The sequence below is a fragment of the Silurus meridionalis genome, chromosome 5, assembly GCF_014805685.1.
Source record: "Silurus meridionalis isolate SWU-2019-XX chromosome 5, ASM1480568v1, whole genome shotgun sequence".
NCBI lineage: Eukaryota > Metazoa > Chordata > Actinopteri > Siluriformes > Siluridae > Silurus > Silurus meridionalis.
The window spans coordinates 24,298,784-24,319,975 of NC_060888.1; the positions used below are offsets into that span (position 1 = coordinate 24,298,784).

General features: G+C 40.0%; 1 protein-coding gene across 1 annotated transcript in view; it reads left to right on the plus strand.

Annotated features, from left to right (window-relative positions):
• mpped2 (metallophosphoesterase domain containing 2b) overlaps positions 1-17,106 on the plus strand; it is a 34,221-nt gene extending 17,115 nt beyond the window's left edge. The window contains exons 5-7 of the mRNA XM_046850441.1: positions 12,467-12,582; positions 13,516-13,629; positions 15,719-17,106. Coding sequence (XP_046706397.1) covers positions 12,467-12,582; positions 13,516-13,629; positions 15,719-15,837 — 349 coding nt within the window. The 3' untranslated portion in view covers positions 15,838-17,106. The remainder of the gene's footprint in view (positions 1-12,466; positions 12,583-13,515; positions 13,630-15,718) is intronic.
• Positions 17,107-21,192: the final 4,086 nt, after the last annotated feature.

The following is a 21,192-nucleotide window of genomic DNA, read 5'->3' on the forward strand; positions in this document are numbered from 1 at the left end:
CCTGCTGCCGATTGACCCTGTACTGTCTGCTTTTTTTAGCAAGAGATGGTGTTATCTTGGCATCACACTAACCCATAACATGAGCAGCCCAACTAATCGATAACACCACTCGTTGACAACGAATTTCATTATCGATTTTATTGATAAGTTGTTGCAGCCCTAATATAAACATAACACTTAATGTAAAATAGTACTGAACTTATATCATTATATTAATAAATATAATTATATAAATAATAAATTATAATAAACATAATATATCCTGCATAATAGATCTTTTCGTGCAGCGCGCAGTCTCGGTTAAAAACAAATCGTACGTGATGTTAGTAATTCGCTTCTAGAAGCCGCTCTCGCAGCAAACGCGACCTGGAAAAACTATGGGTTTGGATAGTGCAGATTATCCCATCAGTCAATTATCGATACTGATTAATTGGTAAAACCGATGCATCGGTCGACCTCTAATCAGCACAAATTGGACTAAATTGCACTATATGGACAAGTATTGGGACACCTGCCTTTTCCAGCAATATGTGATTTTTTTTTCCCCCAAACTGTTACCACAAGGTGTATTGTACAATTCAATTGTAGAGAATGTCTGAACGCCGGAGCATGGCATATCCCCTTCATATGAACTTGGAGACCCAAAACTGTTCCAGCATGCCGTGTTTATGTGCACAAAGCCAGCGTTAAAAAAAAAGATATGCTTTGCATGGGTTGGACAGGAAGATCTTGCGTGGTCTGCTATAGAGCTATAAACACTATTGAAAATGTATGTGAACTCTGACTGAACCCCAGACTTCCTCCCCTCACCTACATCAGTACCTGACGTTACTAACATTATTGTGGCTGAATGATCACAAAATCTAGTGGAACATCTTCCCAGAAGGCCTGGAGTTTACTGTAACGTATTAAAATTGTAAACTTAGTCAAACAGGATACTCAAAAAGAAGCACATCCTAATCATGTGGTCAGGTGTCCACCAATGTTTGTGTCGCTTATTGGTTTCAGAGCAAAACCTTGTTTAAGATACAGACTTAAGATTACAGTGGAGACCTTCAGCTGATCCACAGTTATTCAGTTCACACACAATATCCTATTCTTTAGTTAAGCACTCATCCGTCAGCAGGTATTAGGGTTTTTCTCACCTTTGTACCGAGGCTCAAGGCTGTACGAGATTGCCATGTGGGTGAAAAGACCAAGGACGAGACTATGAAGACGAGTGATAGCAGCTCGGAGTATTCATTTATGTTTATGGATGGGGTACAGCGCAGTGCAAGGCAAGTTGAAAGCTTGTCTCGTGGGGAGAAAAAAAGGTTACAATTTTTTTTTTTTTGAGGGGTTTCTTGGGGCATTTTGCTAATCCGACTGTAAACCCTTGCCATAAATAAATCTGAGGTTTGTGAGAGCGACACTGTTTGCAGCAAACAGGACCCGAGATTGCAAGCTGCAAAGCTGCAAGAAATTCTTGCCCAGAAATCCAAATATCTTTGGCTGCTGAAAGGAAATGAGATTCTTCGTTCAAAGCAGGCAGAAGCAGCCATGTGGGGGGGAAGGGGGACCTCTTTCGGGTCCTGCTTTTTTCCCAGCCTCTCCCGCAGGAAGTGGCCTTTGTTCCTGAACATCCTGCCTCTTTGTTGGGATTGTGGATCAGACGTTGGGCTGACCCAGGCTGCGCTAACCTTCCTGACCTCGGGGCCCCAACAAGCACCGAGGTCATTTCCACTGCCTCATTCTTCTCGGCACAAAGAGCTCAGCCAGGCTCAACTCTCTCGGCGATGCTCGTCTGTGTTGTGGGGCCAACTGATACACAAGCTCTACTTAAAAAAAAAAAAAAAGAGAGATTATTTATCATGCGCTTCATTTCATGGTGGTTCTGACCTTTTCTGCTTCTGACCCAGACAAGGCTAATGATTATTCAAACATTGTTGCTCCAGATAGCTTCAATATCCCACACATAGATTTATTTTTTCTTCCTAAGGCAACTTGCACTTACAGGATGACTTCTAAGATGGCACACACTAGCATAAGCTCCTTAACGTTATGCCGCGTCTGATGTACAGCTGTATAATATACGTTCCCACGAACAGCCCTCTTGATTGGTTCGAGCGAGGAGCATGCTTTACACCCCGGCTTTTGCAAATCAAAGACTTTCCCCCCCCATAATCCTCTTAGCGAAGCGGACAACAGTCATGTGACCTTGGTTCGCATCAAGTGCAAGCGAGCTTTGTATGGCAAAGCCACGTGAGATTATTTTTTTTTGGTGGTGGTGAGGTCGTTGTCATCGGTGTTGCCATGGAAACCATAGCATGGCTCTGTCTCCTGGAATCACGTATGTTACGGTAACCGTGCCAGCAAGGGTTTCAGGATATCGACGACATCGAGCTGCTGTTAGAGTCTGGATTTGCTCCAGCAGGAATCCTCAGTATTTTAGCGGTAAGAGTTTGTATTGTGTAACGAACCGCCGTTCCAGACCGACCGTATCCCCACGTCGCAACCGGTGTTCCTAGGATTGGCTCCGGGTCCAATTCAACCTTGATGAGAAATGAATAAATGAATAATTGCTTGAAATATTTTCATCTATATCGTCCTCACATAAAAGACCAAAGCCCGTGTGTCCGTTTCACTTGTTTCCTTGACCATTATTTCTGCTCCCTGCACCATCCTCATGAGTCCCTTCCATGAGCTCGTAATGAGGTTTCGCTATTGTGCTGTGTTTATTCGGGATTCCTATGCCTTTTGTGAATTGAACAAATCCATCACTCTTTGTCCCTATGCCAGTAATTGGCTCTACTGGGTACTTTAGGAAGCTGTCATTGTTTATTTTTTATTTTTTTCCACCATTGTTCTTGGTTTCTAAACCCAGCAGTAACACCGGTGTTCCCATCCTTTACACTGATGCTTCTGCTGCTGTATGTATGCGTTAATCTAGTCGTGAACAACACCGACCAGGTTATAAATCTGCATTCTGCATAGCTGTAAACCAAATAGCTGCCTACATAGGCTGCAGGCGTTATGCATAATTTAACCCAGTCAGCCCTACACGAATACCTGGCTTAAGCTTTAATTCCGAGAGCTCCGTGTGTGCCTGACTGGTATCCAGATAAACGATCTCCTCTTTGAAGGTTCCTTCCCTGCAAACCCAACTCATGGTTATTGGACGGTAAATCGTGTGAAGCAGTGATTTAATTATTGATACAGCATTGGCTTTGGAAGTGGATGCACTAGAGTCCTGACTGTGCTTCCAAGACCTGATTAAGAAAAGGATACGCATCATTAGTTCTGATCAACGTTCAAGTGGCTGCGGTGGAGATGGGGATATGGCTTTTTGAGTTTGATTAGGTTCGTGTTTCCAGAATCACACAGACGAGAAACGGCAAAGACGTTCTTGCTGAGGACTGTGTGGATTAAATCCTGTGTGGATTAAATATTTTTTTACGTGAGGCACCTGTGTGTGTGTGTGTGTGTGTGTATGTATGAATGTGTATGTATGTATGTATGTGTGTGTGTATATATATATATATATATATATATATATATATATATATATATATATATATATATATATATATATATATATATATATATATTGTGTGTGTATGTATCTGTATAAAAGTACACTGTTAGCAAATGCTGGTATTATATGTGAACAGTTCAGTCTTGTCTAGACCACTGGGGACTCTCTGTGAATTATGAAGTGGACTTCTGGTCCACCTTGCAACCCCCTCTGTGGCAGAGTCATTTGTCAGGTGTTATCACCTTGGTTATTTTCAGACCTATGAGTGAGGGCTTAGCCTTTATTTCCAAGCAATACATTATTACCCGTATTACTAGTAGCGTTTTCTATCAAATCAAACCTTTTCTAGGGACCTTTTAAGGTAGATAATACATTTGGTAAAAAGGTCTGTAAAGGTTGACCCTGAAACCATCTGTTGACATACAGCAAAAAAAAAAAAAAAAACATTCAACCAGGCAACAATTCATCTACACTGGATTAGATTTTTTATGTGGTTAGATTTCATTGTAGAACTCTAGCATCTGGTACAGAGTCTAGCTGGCTACGGTCAGTGCTAAAAGACTGATAGTATATTAAAAGCATAATAATAATGGGGAGGGGAAACGGGCAAGAAATCCTAAGGGGTCAATTAAAGCCAGAGGGGTTAATACTCAACTCAAGTCAGGAAGCCATTTGCCTACTAGCATTTCCTCAAAGGATTTCACATTTACCAAAGACAACCAGAGCTTTTTAAAGCTCCCAGATTCATAGGATTACTCCTGGATTCTAGATTCTCCAGGAGCTGCCCAGGCTTTTAAAATCAGGGGAAGGAATTGGGATTCTTTGTCTGGGAGACTCACCCCTGGGCTTCTTGAGTATATTGTTGACAAACCCATGTTTCACGAGTTCGGGGACCAACTCCTGGCTTTTTGTGTTTGGGGGACCAGCCACTAACCTTTTGTCCTGTTGAACAGAGTCCTGGTTTCCAGAGTTTTTAAAATAGCAGAACACCTGGAATAGGAGTTTTCGAGACAGTTTTTTTTAGGAGATTTCACATCAAAGGTAAAGGTTTCTCGCGGTCCAGACTTTCCAAATGAATATCTATTAAATATTTTTAAGCAAAATAATCCTAGCTTTTAAAATAGCAGAATGACATCATCTTTTGGACCAGAGGTGACGTCCCACACAACTTGTATAGTTTAAAAGAACAACGAAGGTTGAAGTTTAATAAGGAAACCTGTTAGTTATCCAACTTACATATATGTTAAAAATGGTTATACTAGTTGCTCGTGATTTTGCACAAGAGTTTTATTCTAGACTTTTTTTGTGCGTCAATGACACATTAGGCTTCACCACAACGAGCGTGCTGCTTGATGGGGAGGGGAGTCTCATTTATCAGAATTAGTTTTATTTGATTTTGCAAGGTTGGTGGTTCTTGCAAAAATGTGCACCATGAATAAATTAGACGTTACAATGAATGAAACATTCATTATTCCCCTATAGAATAAACAAGATTCCCAGGTCCTGTGGACACATGTGCAGAATCTATGTGGACAGGAATTCCCAAAGCCCCCACATTTTTCCTCTTTCTTTCTTTCTTGCTTTCTTGTTTTCTTGCTTTCTTACTTGTTCTCTTTCTTTCTTTCTTTCTTTCTTTCTTTCTTTCTTTCTTTCTTTCTTTCTTTCTTTCTTTCTTGTTCTCTTGCTTTTTTCTTTCTTTTTGTTCTCTTGCTTTCTTTCTTTCTTGTTCTCTTTCTTTCTTTCTTTCTTTCCTTCTTTCTTGTTCTCTTTCTTGTTCTCTTGCTTTCGCTTTCTTTCTTTCTTGTTCTCTTGCTTTCTTTCTTTCTTGTTCTCTTTCTTTCTGCCTTTCTGTCTTTCTTTCTTGTTCTCGGTTTGTCCTCGCTCTCTCTCGCTCCACCGCTCACCCAAAGGTGACCCTTTGAACAGTCTCTGTTCGTCTTCTCCAGTATCACTTTTGACATTGTCTGTCTCTATCGGTCTTTCTCTCTTATTACTCTCGCTCATTTTCTTTTTTTTTTTTTCTCTCTCTCTGCCAACGCTCCGTTAAGGACAGCTAAATATTTCACTAAACTTTTTGTCTCTGCGAGGCTGCAGGGCCTGACATGGACGCTCTCTAGAAGCTGTAGAAGTTCGAGATTGCTACTCTGCTTTATAAATAACCTGAAGGGCCCAGCCTGTGTGTGTGTGTGTGTGTGTGTGTGGGTCAGTGAGAGTTCACTAACCTGAAGTGCTGAGGTAGCCAAAATACACAATTGCTCTGTGAAGGCTCACCGACTGACAGGTTCGACTTCATTTTTTCTTCGTTATGACTGTATGGTTGAAAGAAAGGGGAAAAAAATCAGATGAAAAAGAATCAAAGAAAGGTCAGCCATTAAAAAAACAAACAAACCATAAATCTGATTTATTGATTTCATGAATTGTGCATTTCTTCACCTGTACATTTTATACGTTTACTATAGAATATCATTCCGAACTCCATAGCCATTGCCCCTCCAGGCTCTGCTAGAAGATTTATATTTATTTCACTCTGTCTTATGGCTCAACCAGGAACGTCTCACCTGCTTTTCTTTTTTTTTTTGACATCGCACATCAATGCGTGGCCTCGATCCTTCTGCTACTCCACTGGCACAAACAAAATATCCCTAAAGTCCAGTACGAAATAATTTTTTGAACGATATAAAGCACAGGCTCAAAGCAGCTGCTCACCTTTATTTACTCTCCCATCCATCACACACACACACACACACACACATTCTTTCACTGCTATCGTTCACGAGCCTACACTTTGGCCTGTTCTGTGTCTGTCTTCTGTGCATTACACAACGCCTATAGCAAACCAGAATGTTTTTTTTTCCTCTCACAAAAAAAGGCTGAAATAATACACACACACACACACACACACACACACACACACACACACACACACACACACACACACTATTTAAATTTTATAACATTTACACATTTAAAGAAGGAAAAAAAATCTATATTAGATTTTTTGTAGGTCCCATGTTTCTTAACCTTTCAACCAAATGACCCTCGACGTACAAAATCGGGTCGGAATAAATGCATACCATTAATGGCAGCGCATAGTTTTGCATATTTTTAAATTACGGACAAATTTTCGAGCTGAAAACTAAGTCGAGGCTGTGAGCGCTCTTCTATCGGATGTACAGCACTCTAAGGATCTTCAGCGCCATTTTAAAGACCCAAATCCTACACCAGCAATACACATTATTGGTAGGTTTTTAATGCGTGTGTAGCTTCTGTTGCTTTTCTGTTCTTGCTGGATTTCATTGCAAGTTTAGTCAGTTTAGCTTTTTTTATTTTTTTTTTAGTTGTACGTTTTTCTTTCGTTTTCTTTACTTTAGACTCTAGAACCATTTCCTTGTAGGAATTGCAGTTAGTCAGTGGGGAACTGAAGAAACATTGGACCCACACCTAAGTGCTTAAAATGAAGCCCTTTTTCTCCATCCTAACACAGTTTAGTAAGATTAGCAATTAAATTTTGTTTAGTTGTACATTTGTTTTATTTTCTGTATTCCAGACCGTAGAAACAGTTGCAGGTTGGAAATACAGTAAGTCAGTGGGGAACTGAAGAAACAATAGACCACACTTAACATGTTCAGACCATGTTTTTTTTTATTTTATTGCTCAAAATAGAAACAATAGTAGCTGTAGCTAGTGCATAAAATGAAGCACTATTTGATCCACCTTAACATTGTTCATTCATATTAGTAATTCTTTTCTCTAGTTGTATGTTTTTCTTTCATTTTGATAACATCAGACAAAAGAACCAGTTAGTGGGAAATTGAAAAAATTTTCAGACTAGTCTTTGTTTTTTTTTCTTCTTCAAATGAGACACCACAGTGACTAAAGCTAGCGCATAAAATCAAGCACTATTTGATTCATCCTTAGTTTTTTTTTAGATTCGCAATTTTTTTTCTTTAGTTGTAGGTTTTTGTTTCGTTTCACGTATGCCAGACAGTAAGTCGCCACCGCCTTGCTCATCAGGGACAAACTTACTTATAAAGAACATATTCACTTTTAATCACCACATTATCTCTGTAAAGCTGCTTTGAGACAATGTTCATTGTTAAAAGTGCAATACAAATAAAAATGAATTGAATTGAATCGAATAGAAACAGTTGCGGGTAGGAATTACAGTTAGCAGGAAACCGAAGAAACGTGAAGATGTTCAAAACTCAACTTGAATTTTTTTTTTTCCTTTACAGTCAATTTTGCTTAAAATTATTAATAATAATAATAATAAAAACATATACAAATACAGACGTAAAAAAAAAAAAAAGGATTTGTATGATTAAAACTTTTTCAACAAAACAATTTCATTATAATGGCCGAAGTTCCAGTCATGCTGATCCCACCAAAACTGTGATTGATGCTATTACATGCTATAGAAGACGTTAGACGGATTTAACGTGTTGAATTTATCAGTTGAATGGTCTGTAGTCTAGACGTATTAGCTGACTGTCCAGTCTGTTGTACTGCAGGCAGAGCAGGGGGTCCGGAGCCGGACGAGCTGATGAAGGACGCGTGTTTACGCAGCATATGTTGACTGAGCTGGCGCTCCGGCTGCTTTTCTGACGCCGGGTTTGTTTTAGTCCACGGTCGCAGACTGACGGCTCTTCCTGGATGTGAACTCGACGCAGACCGCACAACCTGCCACACAGCGCAAACTGGCACAGGGGCGGGTTTGGGAAATGTTTTCTCTTCTCTTCTCTTCCTTCTCTTGTATTTATAGAGTTCTTTTGTTTCTTGTGTATAGAGGCAGGTAGTGGTGATACCTCGGGAAAAGAGTGCTCCATAGACAATTCGTTTAGCTACAGAGACGGTAGACTAGCAGTTGTAGTTATCTCTTCTGGGTTTGTTCATTTTGTTATAAAAACAAGTGTGTCTATCTGTAGTGTTGTGCATAAAAATGATGTCGCTTACAGTGTTTATCCGGAAGGTTAGATTATGCGAAGGTGTGCGTGTTTCACACATTAATAAAATCCATACAGTATTCCTCCTTTTAAGGTGAACAAAGGCGCGACCCACCGACTCGCTCGAGGCTCGCTCTTCTTTTCCATAATTGGCTCTCTGCTCCTGGGTTCTAACGCGATTCTCATATCATTCCGCAGAAAAAAAAGTCTGTTGCTCCCATGTCCCTCAGTTCCTCCAGCATTTGCTCAGTGTAATTTATTAAATGTAGACCTCAGTCTTGTGGTCTTCAGGAGACTGCCCTCTACACACCACACACACACCACCCACACATTGTGTTAAAACCCCAGTGAGATGTGGCCTCAGGTCAAGGCGCTCCACGTGCACTAAAGCTTGTACATCAACCATCAGATCGTTTCAGGCAAAATTACAGAGCGATGCGATGGTGAGACGGAAAGCACTTCTGCTTTTTTTCAAAGCAGAGGAGAAATGGGATAGCCTTTTGATTATTTATATTTATAGATAGAGCGAGAGAGAGAGAGAGAGAGAGAGAGAGAGAGAGAGAGAGAGAGAGAGAGAGAGAGAGAGAGAGAGAGAGAGAGAGAGAGAGAGAGAGAGAGAGAGAGAGAGAGAGAGAGATGGATGGATGGATGGATGGATGGATGGATGGATGAACTAGGAGGCCCAAACCTGTTCCAGCCTGGCAATAACCCTGTGCACAAAACCAGCTCCATTAAGATATGCTTTGGAGTTGCTTTGGGTTGGAGTGGCGGATCTCCTGCTATAGAGCTCTGATCTTAACCCTATTGCACTTCTTTGGGATGAACTGGAACGCTGACTGCACTCCGGGCCTCCTCACCTACATCAGTACCTGCCTTTACTAACACCCTTGTGGCTGATTTAAATCTCACACAAATCTCCTCAAGCACACCCCAAAATCTAGTAGAACATCTTTCCATAGGAGGAGCGTATTATAACAGCAAATGGAGACTAAATGTGCAATGGGATGTTCAAAAAGCACGTACCAATCTTATGATAAGATGTCCACAAACATTTGGCAAAATATAGCCTGTGTGTTTGTGTATCGCATTTCTGTTGCTTTCCTCATTTTGTGAGTCTAATTTTCTGGAGCTCTTTTGTGACTAATCAGCATCTTCTAATTAAATCATAATACTTTGGACATATTTTAGTTTAATATAAACACTTGTGTTTGTTGATCCATATTGATATAGAATTCGAAGGTTGGACTGCATCAAGGATCGGCTATGAGCCCTTTTCTGTTTGCAATGGTGATGGACAAGTTGACGAACGAGGTCAGACAGGAGTCTCCGTGGACTATGATGTTTGCGGGTGATATTGTGATTTGTGGTGAGAGTAGGGAGCAGGTTGAGAAGAGCCTGGAGAGGTGGAGGTACGTGCTGGAGAGAAGGGGAATAAAAGTCAGTAGGAGTAAGACAGAGTACATGTGTGTGAATGAGAGGGAGGGCAGTGGAGTGGTGCAGTTGCAGGGAGAAGAGGTGGAGATGGTGGAGCAGTTCATGTACCTGGGGTCAACAGTGCAAATAATAATAATTCGTTACATTTATATAGCGCTTTTCTGCAGCACTCAAAGCGCTTTACATATGAAAGGGGGATTCTCCTCAACCACCACCAATGTGCAGCATCCACCTGGATGATGCGACGGCAGCCATATTGCGCCAGAATGCCCACCACACACCAGCATATTAGTGGAGAGGAGATAGTGATATAGCCAATTAATATGAGGGGATGATTAAGTAGGCCAGCAGGCAAGTTTGGCCAGGATGCCGGGGCACACCCCTACTCATTTTCGAAAGACATCCTGGGATTTTTTAATGACCACAGAGAGTCAGGACCTCGGTTTAACGTCTCATCCGAAGGACGGTGCTTTTTTTTTTTGACAGTATAGTGTCCCCGTCACTATACTGGGGTGTTAGGACCCACACAGACCACAGGGTGAGCACCCCCTGCTGGTCTCACTAACACCTCTACCAGCAGCAACCTGGTTTTTCCCAGGTGGTCTCCCATCCAAGTACTGGCCAGGCTCAAGCCTGCTTAGCTTCAGTGGGCAAGCTGTCTTGGGCTACAGGGTGATATGGCTGCTGGCGAAGTAATGGAGAGTGTGTTAGAGAAGTGAAGAAAAGAGTGAAGTGGAGTAGAGTGATAGCAGGAGTAATTTGTGATAGAAGAGTATCTGTGAGAGTAAAAGGGAAAGTTTATGGAACTGTGGTGTTTTATGGTTTAGAGACGGGAGGTGGAGCTGGAGGTAGCAGAGCTGAAGATGCTGAGATGTTCGTTGGGAGGATCCGCTGTGGCAACCCCTTATTGGATGAAGCCGAAATAATAATAATTGTAATAATAAGATTGTTATAGAATACATTGCATTACATCTGATTGCAAGATGAAAAAAGCAGCTCAGTTTCCTCAAACCGGACGACCGCATAATAATCGCAGTGAAAACGGTTGATTTTTAAATGCTAATTATAAACAAAATGAATGTTTACGGCTGTATAAATAAATACGTGGAGCATTGCCCCATTGAAATGGTGAAACTGGGGGAACTCATGAATAAAAGAAAAGCGACCATAAACAATGACAAGATTTTTCTCTGTAGTTCAAACGGCGCCGTCTCAGCAGACTTTTTTCAGAGAAGCCTGCAGAAAGATCGTATTTACGATGATGACGTAGAGGAAGTCATCAAGCATTTAAAATGCCACGCTGTTATCACCCTAGTGTGATGAAATGGAGTTAACCTTACTATACTGCTTATAACGCAGCAGTGATGGTATACGTACAGTACACACATTTAGTCCATATTTGGTGCTATAAAAACCTCCACTATCCTGGGAAGGTGTTGTATCTTTAGAGATGTTTTTAATTCTGATGTGTGCTCATTCAGCCACAATGATGGTTAAGTCAGGTACTGATGGTAGGAGAGGAAGTGAGGAAGTCTGGAGTGCGTCAATAGGGTTGAGGTCAGAGCTCTATAGCAGGTCAGTCAAGATCTTCCAATCTAACCCGTCTAAAGCATAGTAAAGCATATTAATCAACTAATAGTTTTAAAAATGGATACAAACAGTACTGAACTTTATTAAAAATAAAAAAACACAGTACTGAATCATAAAGAAATGAGCTAATAAGATAAATATGAATATATGTATTAATAAATATAATTATCAAATATAATATACTGCTCTCCGTGCAGCGTGCAGTCTTGTTTGTAAACAAAAACCAAAACTGTGCATCACCGATTCACCTCTAGAGGCCGCTCTCATAATGACAGCCCATCAGAAGGCAAAAAAAAACATCGTTTTTATTATCAGTGCCCATTAATTGGTCGACGTCTTTTTCAATACAATTGTTTCCCTTCAACTTTGCGGTAACAGTTTAGGGAAGAATTACATACAGGTGGGAAAATGTGGATGTCCCAATACTTTTGGCTGCACATTGTCACGATCATCGTTCGTGTTTAGAATTCGGTCTTTGCAGCGCTCTGAAACCCCCAGTTAATTCCTGCCTCGTCTTTCTATTTATCTTCATCCGTCACTCAGCATTACTTCCCAGCACGTGACCCTGACCTCCCCCCCACACACACACCACACACTAGCAACCTCATCCAAACAGCCTGTCAGCGTGGTCTGGCCTCGATCAGCCCGGGTCTGGACTGGGTTAGCTGTGTTAGCGTGGCCTGTCGGTGGCGCCGTTCCCCAGGGCAACTAAAAAGCTCGCATTAACGAGCTTTAGCTCGGCAGCGCTGACAGCATGATCAATCGGCCGCCTCCGACCACGACCTCTGCGCCTCGATCGCTGCTCTGGTGATAACCTCTGCTCTGGACGACGACGCCAGTGGCCTTGATATCCGATAGCGCAGAGACATTAGATCAAGTTCTCTTTTGGGGTTTTGGCTACGGACCCGGTGTTACACATCTCTAGACAGATGCACTTGGATGTGATATTTATCAAGTGTGTGTGTGTGTGTTTGTGTTTCCTCAGGACGCCCTGGTTTAATGGATGGGGTTTTAACTTGCCTCGTGGTCAGTCTTTGTTGGACAAGTGGAACCAGATCCCTGAGGACATCGACATCCTCATGACTCACGGGCCTCCTTTGGGTAAAGCCTACCGCATTTATCTTTGTGTGTGTGTGTGTGTGTGTTTCCCTTTTTCTTGTTTTAGAAAGAAGCAAGGTCATAACATCTTTTTGTTGTAGGATTTATAGACATTTGTCTGTCGCACAGTCAAACATTTTTCTAATATCCCAAAAAGAAAATAACAAAATTTGGGAATATATAAATAAATAAATCCAGTAATTAAAATACTTTGAGTTAAACTGCCTTTTTTTTTTTAGGGGTTTCTTTTTTTTCTTTTCTAAAAATAAAACCCTTTTTCCAGACTATAAACAAAATGATTTGCTGTATTTGTTTATGATTAATGTGGGGGTTAAAGATTAGGGTTAATGTGGCATGTCTAGGATTATGGTAAGGGCTGAGGTCATCAGGTCGTGGTGATGGTTCTTGTCGTGTATGTGTGTGTGTGTGTGTGTGTGTGTGTGTGTGGTTCATCTGTTTAGCCCTCTGGGAGAACTGAATAGCTCTATAATGAAAAGAATACATGATGATTCTGACCTTGGAGACATTCAGCTCGTACAAGAAAGTGCTTTTGTTTGGGGGTTTTTTCCCCCCTGCTTTCTAACAGAAACAGACTAGCTTTTGATTATCGTGATTTGGTTTTACATCACATCAGGTATAACCAACAAGACCTTAAGTGTCGTATTTTGATTTAATTAAAATGTATTTTGGTTTGTAGTGAAACCATTAAAAGGTTGAATAGAGGAAAAAATCCTTTGCTGTAAAATATGAGTAATCAACTTACACACACACACACACACACACACACACACACACACACATATATATATATATATATATATATAGTAATATTTTTGTAACTCACTGTTAGGTAGGGACGCAGCACTGAGGATACATGTGGTGAAATGTGGCGTACGGACTGTGGACTGTGTTTTAACTCTGTGCTTTTTGCTTCAGGGTTCAGAGACTGGGTTCCAAAGGAGCTCCAGAGGGTGGGCTGTGTGGAGTTACTCAACACGGTACAGAGACGGGTCCGACCCAAACTTCACGTGTACGGCGGGATCCATGAAGGTGAGACTTTGGATTCCTGCACACTCAATAACACTGAGAAATTTTGTGCAAAACACATACACAAAGCAACTACAATGAACTTTGATTTCCTGGAAAGTTGCACCCAGAAATGTATTATTTTCATCAGCACCACAGTCCAGACTGTGTTACACAGTAATTTATAGTTCTTTTCTTGTTAATGAAAGACCCATCGTGGTTTGATCGGTTTATAGTATTGTAACGTTCCAGAATGTTCCAGTTATCACTTACCTTACAGCAGTGGTTCTCGAAGTGTGGGGCGCTTCCCTCTAGAGGAAAATAAAGATATTACAGGTGGGGTGCAGTAAGAGGCAGGATTTTAATTTTTTATTTTCTTTTTTTTTTTTTTATTAAACATCATTTCATTTATTTTTTTTATTTATTTTTTTTTATTTGAAAAATAAGATTCATCCACTCAAGCAATCATAAACAAACAATTAGAACATTAATGCAAGTTGATTAAAACAGCATCAGTTGCTTGGTGATATTTACTCTTAATGATTCAGAACTTGATATTTCAATACATTGGACGTTTTTAAATTTGAAGTGTTTTATTACTATTTTTTGGGGTGATGGAGAACACGTAAGGCTTGAAAATCCCCTCCCTCTCTCTCTCTCTCTCTCTCTCTCTCTCTCTCCCCATCCACACCCCCATCCCTCTCTAAAGTGGGGAATGGCAGAAAAATTTTTGCGATCGACTGCCTTACAGCACTTGTAAACAGCTCTTCCATCACCTACGTCTCCATTTTTCTCTCTCTCTCTCTCTCTCTCTCTCTCTCTCTCTCTCTCTCTCTCTCTCTCTCTCTCTCTCTCTCTCGCACAAAACCCAATGTTTATTTTAACAAGAAAACAGAATAAGTAAACTCCTCTTTCCTGACCAGTTTCCATGCTGAAATTGTTTACAAAAATAGATTTTTACATTTATAGCTTTTGCCAATTTTTTCCAAAGCAACTTACAACTGAGCAGTGGCATTTAGGTGGTGCTGGGATTTGAAATTGTGACCCTCCAATCCAAAGTCCAATGTCCAACCATTCCAATTCCATTTCCATTGATGGCATTTGGCAGACGCCCTTATCCAAGCTTACCTACGGTTATATAATTTATACAACTGAGCAGTTGAGGGTTAAGTGCCTCGCTTAAGGGTCCAGCAGTGGCACCTTAGCAGTGCTGGGACTTAAACTTGCAACCTTCGGCTCAGAAGTTCAACATCTTAACCACTGAGCTTCCGCCATCTGACCGATAGAAAGCGCCGACGCTAGAGACTCCTTCATCACCACATTAAACGTGACAAACAAGCGCATAGATAAACCTAGTGTTTGTTACAGTATAAAGCACTTCTTTAAATACTTCTTCTTTGAAGTTTATTTTCTGACCAATAAGATTAGAGATTTCTGCATGTTTTTTTTTTTTTTTTTTTTTTCATTTAAATGATAGCAGCTGTGTTTTAAAGTTACTTGAAGATAATAGACTAAACAAAACAAGTGTAAACAATGTGCTTTCCACAATCTCACAAGCTTCATATCCAACAGCACAAAGAAAATACGCCATTGTTTGCAATTTTGTTTGAAGATTAAATACTAATGTATGTATATACACTATATGGGCAAAAGTTTGTGGACAACTAAACATGCGTTTGGTGTGGGTTTTTTTTTTTTTTTTTTTTTTTTTAAACATCCTATTCTTTAATTAATGCCCATTTTGCTGTTATAATAACCTTCACTCTTCTGGGAAGATGTTCCTCATTCGGCCACAAGGGTGTTTGTAAAGTCAGGTACTGAGGTAGGTGAGGTGACGGAGGCCAGCGATCAGTAGAGTTGAGGTCAGAGATCTGAAGCAGGCCACTCAAGATCTTCCAGTCCATCCCATGTAAAGCATGGAGCTGGCTTTGTGGCTTCAGGTCTTGTAGTTTAAAATGCTGCAGTTTGGAGACACATAACTAGAAAGCTCAGGGTGTCCCAATACTTTTGTCATTATAGTGTATAGAAAACCAAACACATCAAGCATTTACTTTTGTATGATTCCTATCCAACTTATTGAAACTTCTCTGTTGTTCTGCGTCTCATCACACAGGTTATGGCCTTATGACAGACGGATATACGACGTTCATCAACTCGTCTACGTGTACAGTCAGTTTCCAGCCCACCAACCCACCCATCGTATTCGACCTTCCCAACCCAGGAAGCTCGTGAAATTAATCCTGCTCCCCCCTTTGTTTTTTTTTTTTTCTCTTTTTTTTTCTACTCTCCAACTCTTCTTATCTTTAAAGTAATGGTCTTTTGTACTGCTTGTATTTAAAAAAAACAAAACAAAAAAAACAAAAAAAAAAACGAATGCATGAATATGTAATATTTTTTAAAAATTCAGATCATACCATTTAAATAATGATTTGCTGGAAAACAAAAAAAAAAAGAAGAAAAATTCCAAATTCATATTTATGGTTCATTTGTATCGGTTGCCTTGTTCAGTTTGTTTTAGTCTGTATCTAAAGTGCATTATAAGGTACCATAAGAGGCTCAGCAATACATCTTTTCACAAACTTTTTGTTTGTTTGTTTGTTTCTCCTGCATAAGACATTGATTTAAGGATTGAAGTTGCTTGACTATTTCCCAGGATGCTTTGCGGTTCTATTTATCGCTTCAATCAAAACATCAATCCGGCTCAAGACATTTTATTTCGACTGGAAAATTCATGGGAGGGGAAAATAAATGGCTGAAGTTTCACGAGGTACTTTGCTGAAAAATCTATAACATCTCCGTTTAAAGTTGTATTTATTATTTTTTATTCCTGCAGTGCTCCAAAACTATTTTGCGACAAAGCGGCCTCTGTAGGTGGCATTTTTAAGTCGCCTGAAATCCGGGAAGACGTTATGGTTTGAGTAAGGAATCAGAAAAACCTGACAGAAATATAAATGTATACAGTAATGCGAAAAAAAAAAAAAATCAAAGTTTGGACAATTGCTTTGACATTTGGAAAATTATATAATAATAATATTAATAATGGCACCTGTTCTGGATTGTGTTAGTTGAACCTTGATAGCGCTTTGTTTTTTTTTTTTTTGTTTTTTTTTGCCTTCTTTACCTTCAGAGGCTCTTGTTCTACAATGGCGATAAATTGTACAAATCCTTTTTTTTAACCAAGCCAAACTTAAATGTCGCTTCAGTAAGGAGCTGGAAAAAAAAAAAAGAAATCTTTGCAGCTGCTTTGAGCCCATGGTTATTATTACGGTTACGGTTTACTTTCTCATCTCCACCTGGTGGAACGTGTTGTGTTTGTTGTACGTCGCGCAGAAAGGCTGAGAAAAGAAAAAAAAAAAACAGCTCTATATATTGCCATGATGTCATTGGTGCCATTTGTAAATGCCTTGTTTCTATGTTTATGAGACTTTTTTTTTTCTTAATTCATCGTGTCATTTAGCTGACTTTATATGCAAATAAAACACCTGCAAGATTTTTATCCCATGATCGTCAGCATTCATTGTCAACGAACCCACAAGGACCTGCTGAGAATTAGAAAATTAGGCCGCACGTTAGATGCGAAGACACGAGGATGTCGCCTATAAGTCAATGGAATTTTTTTGACGGTATAGCTACCGCAATGTATCGCAATTTAGCGATCGTAGAAAAAAGAGTGGTGAAATCATCTAAGTGTTACGTGTGTTTATTTGGGTACTTTAACATGAACATTGGAACATTTAACATTGAAATTCTGGTTCCGGTAGACGGTCCAGGTGAGGAGGTGAGTGATCTGTACCGACTACAAAAGGACTAAAGTGCCGCTGCATCACTTCCCTTAGGTAAACAAGGGTTAGGGTTATTTCTACACAGCTAAACGGTTTTGTTGGTACTTCTGATGAAAATTCAGTGAACGTTTTCTATTATAGACTATCTATATATGAATACTATTGGTGACCCCGAGTAGTCGAAGATTCAATTCTTCGATAGGAGGAGCCTGATTCGACTACCAATCTCGTTGAAGCTTCACAGCGGTGTTATGAAACAAGCATCATGCCATTTTGGTTATACGGGGAGTGCTCAATGTCTGATTTCACATAGAGCTACCAATAAATTAATACACCGTTTATTATGATAATGTCAATAAAAATGTAGAAAAGAAAGAAGCTTTGAATAATTCCAACCACCCCATGATAGATTTGAGTTTTACTTTCTATGATCTGTAACCGACGCAGGAGCATCTTGGTGGCAGGGATTTAAATATTTTACAATATCAGGGAGATTCTTCAAAAGTATATTCTGCTCAAATTTCATTCAGTACATGAATTTTTTATTGTTTTTCAGTGCGTTGAATTCGACTATAGGCGAGACTTGACCAATCTGATTCGACATGCTTAATAAATACACATGAATTTAAATATAAGTGGATTTTGTTTAATAATTCTTAAATTCTGTGAAGCTGCTTTGACACAATGTCCATCTTTAAAAGTGCTATAGAAATGAAATTTAACTAAATATGGACCCAAATAAGGTGAGCATCAGTAAACATCATGACTTTGCATCCCTGTCACTTAACATTTATTTTAAATCCCAGATGATTTTTCTTCCCCGTAGATGGAGACATTTGTGGGCTATTTTGTCTCTGTGCCAGCGTTTAGCATCACCTCTGATTGATCAAGTCCATTAATTACCCATCATTGGCTGGATTTAATCTGCCTGGTCGACACGAGCGACCGTGACCTCTCGCGTTCTCCTGGCAGCTGCTATTGATTGTGGGAAATTTGTCAGCTCAAGGAGCGAGACGGCGGGGGTCATGACCCTGCGTGTCCATGACGACGGATGGAGTCCTGCTCGATCACTAGACGCAGTGATTCACTGCTAGGCTGTGTGGAGGGTTGGAGCTAGCAGGCAAAAAGATGGCTCTTTTTTTTAAACCACTTCTTTATCATCTGTTATGTATACTAATTATTTATTCTTTCTTCCAATACTTAATTTCTCATGTTTTTCATACACACTATATGGGCAACTAACCAGAAGATATATATCAGCTTTTTCATCTTTCCAGATTACATTCAGTCCTCATTTATAGTTATAGTTATAATAACCTCCACTCTTCTGGGAAGATGTTCCACTAGATTTTGGAGTGTGCTTGTGGAGATTTGGGCTCATTCAACCCCAAGAGTGTTAAAATAAATTCAGGTAATGATGTAGCTGAGGTGAGGAGGCCTGGGGTGCAGTCAGCATTCAATTCATTACAATAAGATTGAGGTTAGAGCTTTATAGCAGGAGATCTTTCACTCCAACCCATGTAAAGCATATCTTCACGGGGCTGGATTTGTGCACAGGTGCATTGTCATGCCGGAACAGGTTTAGGTCTCCTAGTTCAAGTGAAACTATGCTACTGCATCCAAAGACATCCTACACAAATGTGTGCTTCCATCTTATTCTTTTTTTGGCTTCTCCCATTAGGGGTCGCCACAGCTGATCATCCGTCTCCATACCCCTCTGTCCTCTACATCTGCCGCTTTCAAACCAACTACCTGCATGTCTCCCCTCACCACATCCATAAAGTACCAACTCTAACCTCCATTCTCCTACACCTCTCCTTTCCGTGCTGTCTCTGTAGATGTCTTCCTCCTCTCCTTCTCCTCCTGGCTGGAAAAAATCAGGTGTACCACAATCACACCACAGGTGTATCAACAGTCTACCACAATGTCTCAGGACCACAGGTTGCATGAACAGTTCTGCCCATCACTGAACACCTCAACAATGATGGAACTGTAATGAAAGGACAATCGGTGCCACCCAGATGAGGACAGGTTCCCTTTGGCGTCTGGCTCTTCTCAAAGTTTCTTCTTCATGTCCTTCCCTTTCCTTGCCACAGTTGCCGCTGGCTCACTCATTAGGGATAAACATCATTATATAACTTTAGAACTAATTTACCTCTTCTTTAAGCTTCTTAGAGACAATGTCCACTGTTACAACAGCCCACAGAATTGTCCACAGAATATTGAAAATATGCTGCATTTACAGGCACACGCAAACCAGGATCAAATATTTCAAATAATGCACGATGATGAAGAAGATGCTGTTTTAGGATCCTCTGCCTGAATGATTGAGATCTGTTCTATTATATCTCAACGTACGTCTTAACACACAGCTGGATCTCATTTAACAAAGTAGGATATTTCCATGCTGCTCCGCTCCATGCACGTGTTCGATATGGGACCAATGCACCGATCTCTGATTTATGTCTATCTAGATGTGCAGTGCTGCTACCTTTTAAGGTAATTGATGACCCGTGCGCCTTTGCTTCATGTCTTTGTTCCATACATTACTCTGTCTTCTTTGGTTCGCAAGCTCAAGTGTGTAGAGTGCGAAGCATTCGTTCCGGCCCATGTGTTTTGTGTTTTGTCATTGTGTGTTCTGTGTTAGCAGTGTACTACACAGAAATGCTCCAGTTTCTGATTGATTACATATGGATACTTCAAACCTTTTGGGAAAGGAACCGGAACTTCATAAAAACAGCTTTGGTTTGTCACGTCTGTCTTATGCCAGTGCTTTTATTGTTAGCGTAATTTACATTAACATTTACGGCATTTTGCAAATGCCTTTATTCAGAGCTACTTACGTTTATCTTATTCATACAACTGAACAGAGGGTTAAGGGCCTTGCTCAGGGGCCCAGCAGTGGCAGTTCTGATCATAATTCCAACACTGAGATTTCAATTCCCCCAATGGAGTAATGACTGAACCAGTGTCTTGCTACACCAATTGGTTCTTCTCCAAACTGGTACAATGAAACAGGTGCACAATTGTATAGAAGGTCTTTGGATAATGTTTAATTTTTATAGCATTGTTTTAAAGCTTTACGACGATAAAGCAGATATATTTTATATATTATATGATGTATTTAAAGAAGTGTATAAGGTTAATGCCTATAAGTGTTTTATTTATAATTGTAAGCTTATCCTTAATGAGTGAGCCAGTCGTGAGTGGCAAGGAAAATCTTCCTTAGATGGCATGAGGAAGAAACCTTGAATGGAACCAGAAAAAAAGGGAACCTCATCCTCATCAGGGAGGCACCGAATGTCCAATTAATTACAATTCCATCATTGTTGAGGTGAGCTTATCAGTGAGAAAGCTTTAATGCCAAACTGTCCATGCAAACTGTGGTTCTAAGCCATTGTAGTAGACTGTTGATATTAATTACAGTCCAAATCCATCCTCAAAGTTCTTGAATTCCTCGTAATTTCATGAACGTCCAGGTTGTTGAGGTGGAATTCAGTATTCCATCAAATTGTATACTCTCTACTTGTCATTATTCCATACATTTCGGTATACCATAAACCATAAGTCTTCTGTATACCTCAGTCTTCTTCGTACTTCAGTATTCCATACACTTCAGTATTCCATACACATTAGTCTTCTGTATACTTCAGTATTCCATACACTTCAGTCTTCCGTGTACTTCAGTATTCTGTATACTTTAGTATTCCATACACTTTAGTCTTCTGTATACTCAGTATTCCATACACTTTAGTATTCCATACACGTCAGTATTCCATACACTTTAGTATTCCATACACGTCAG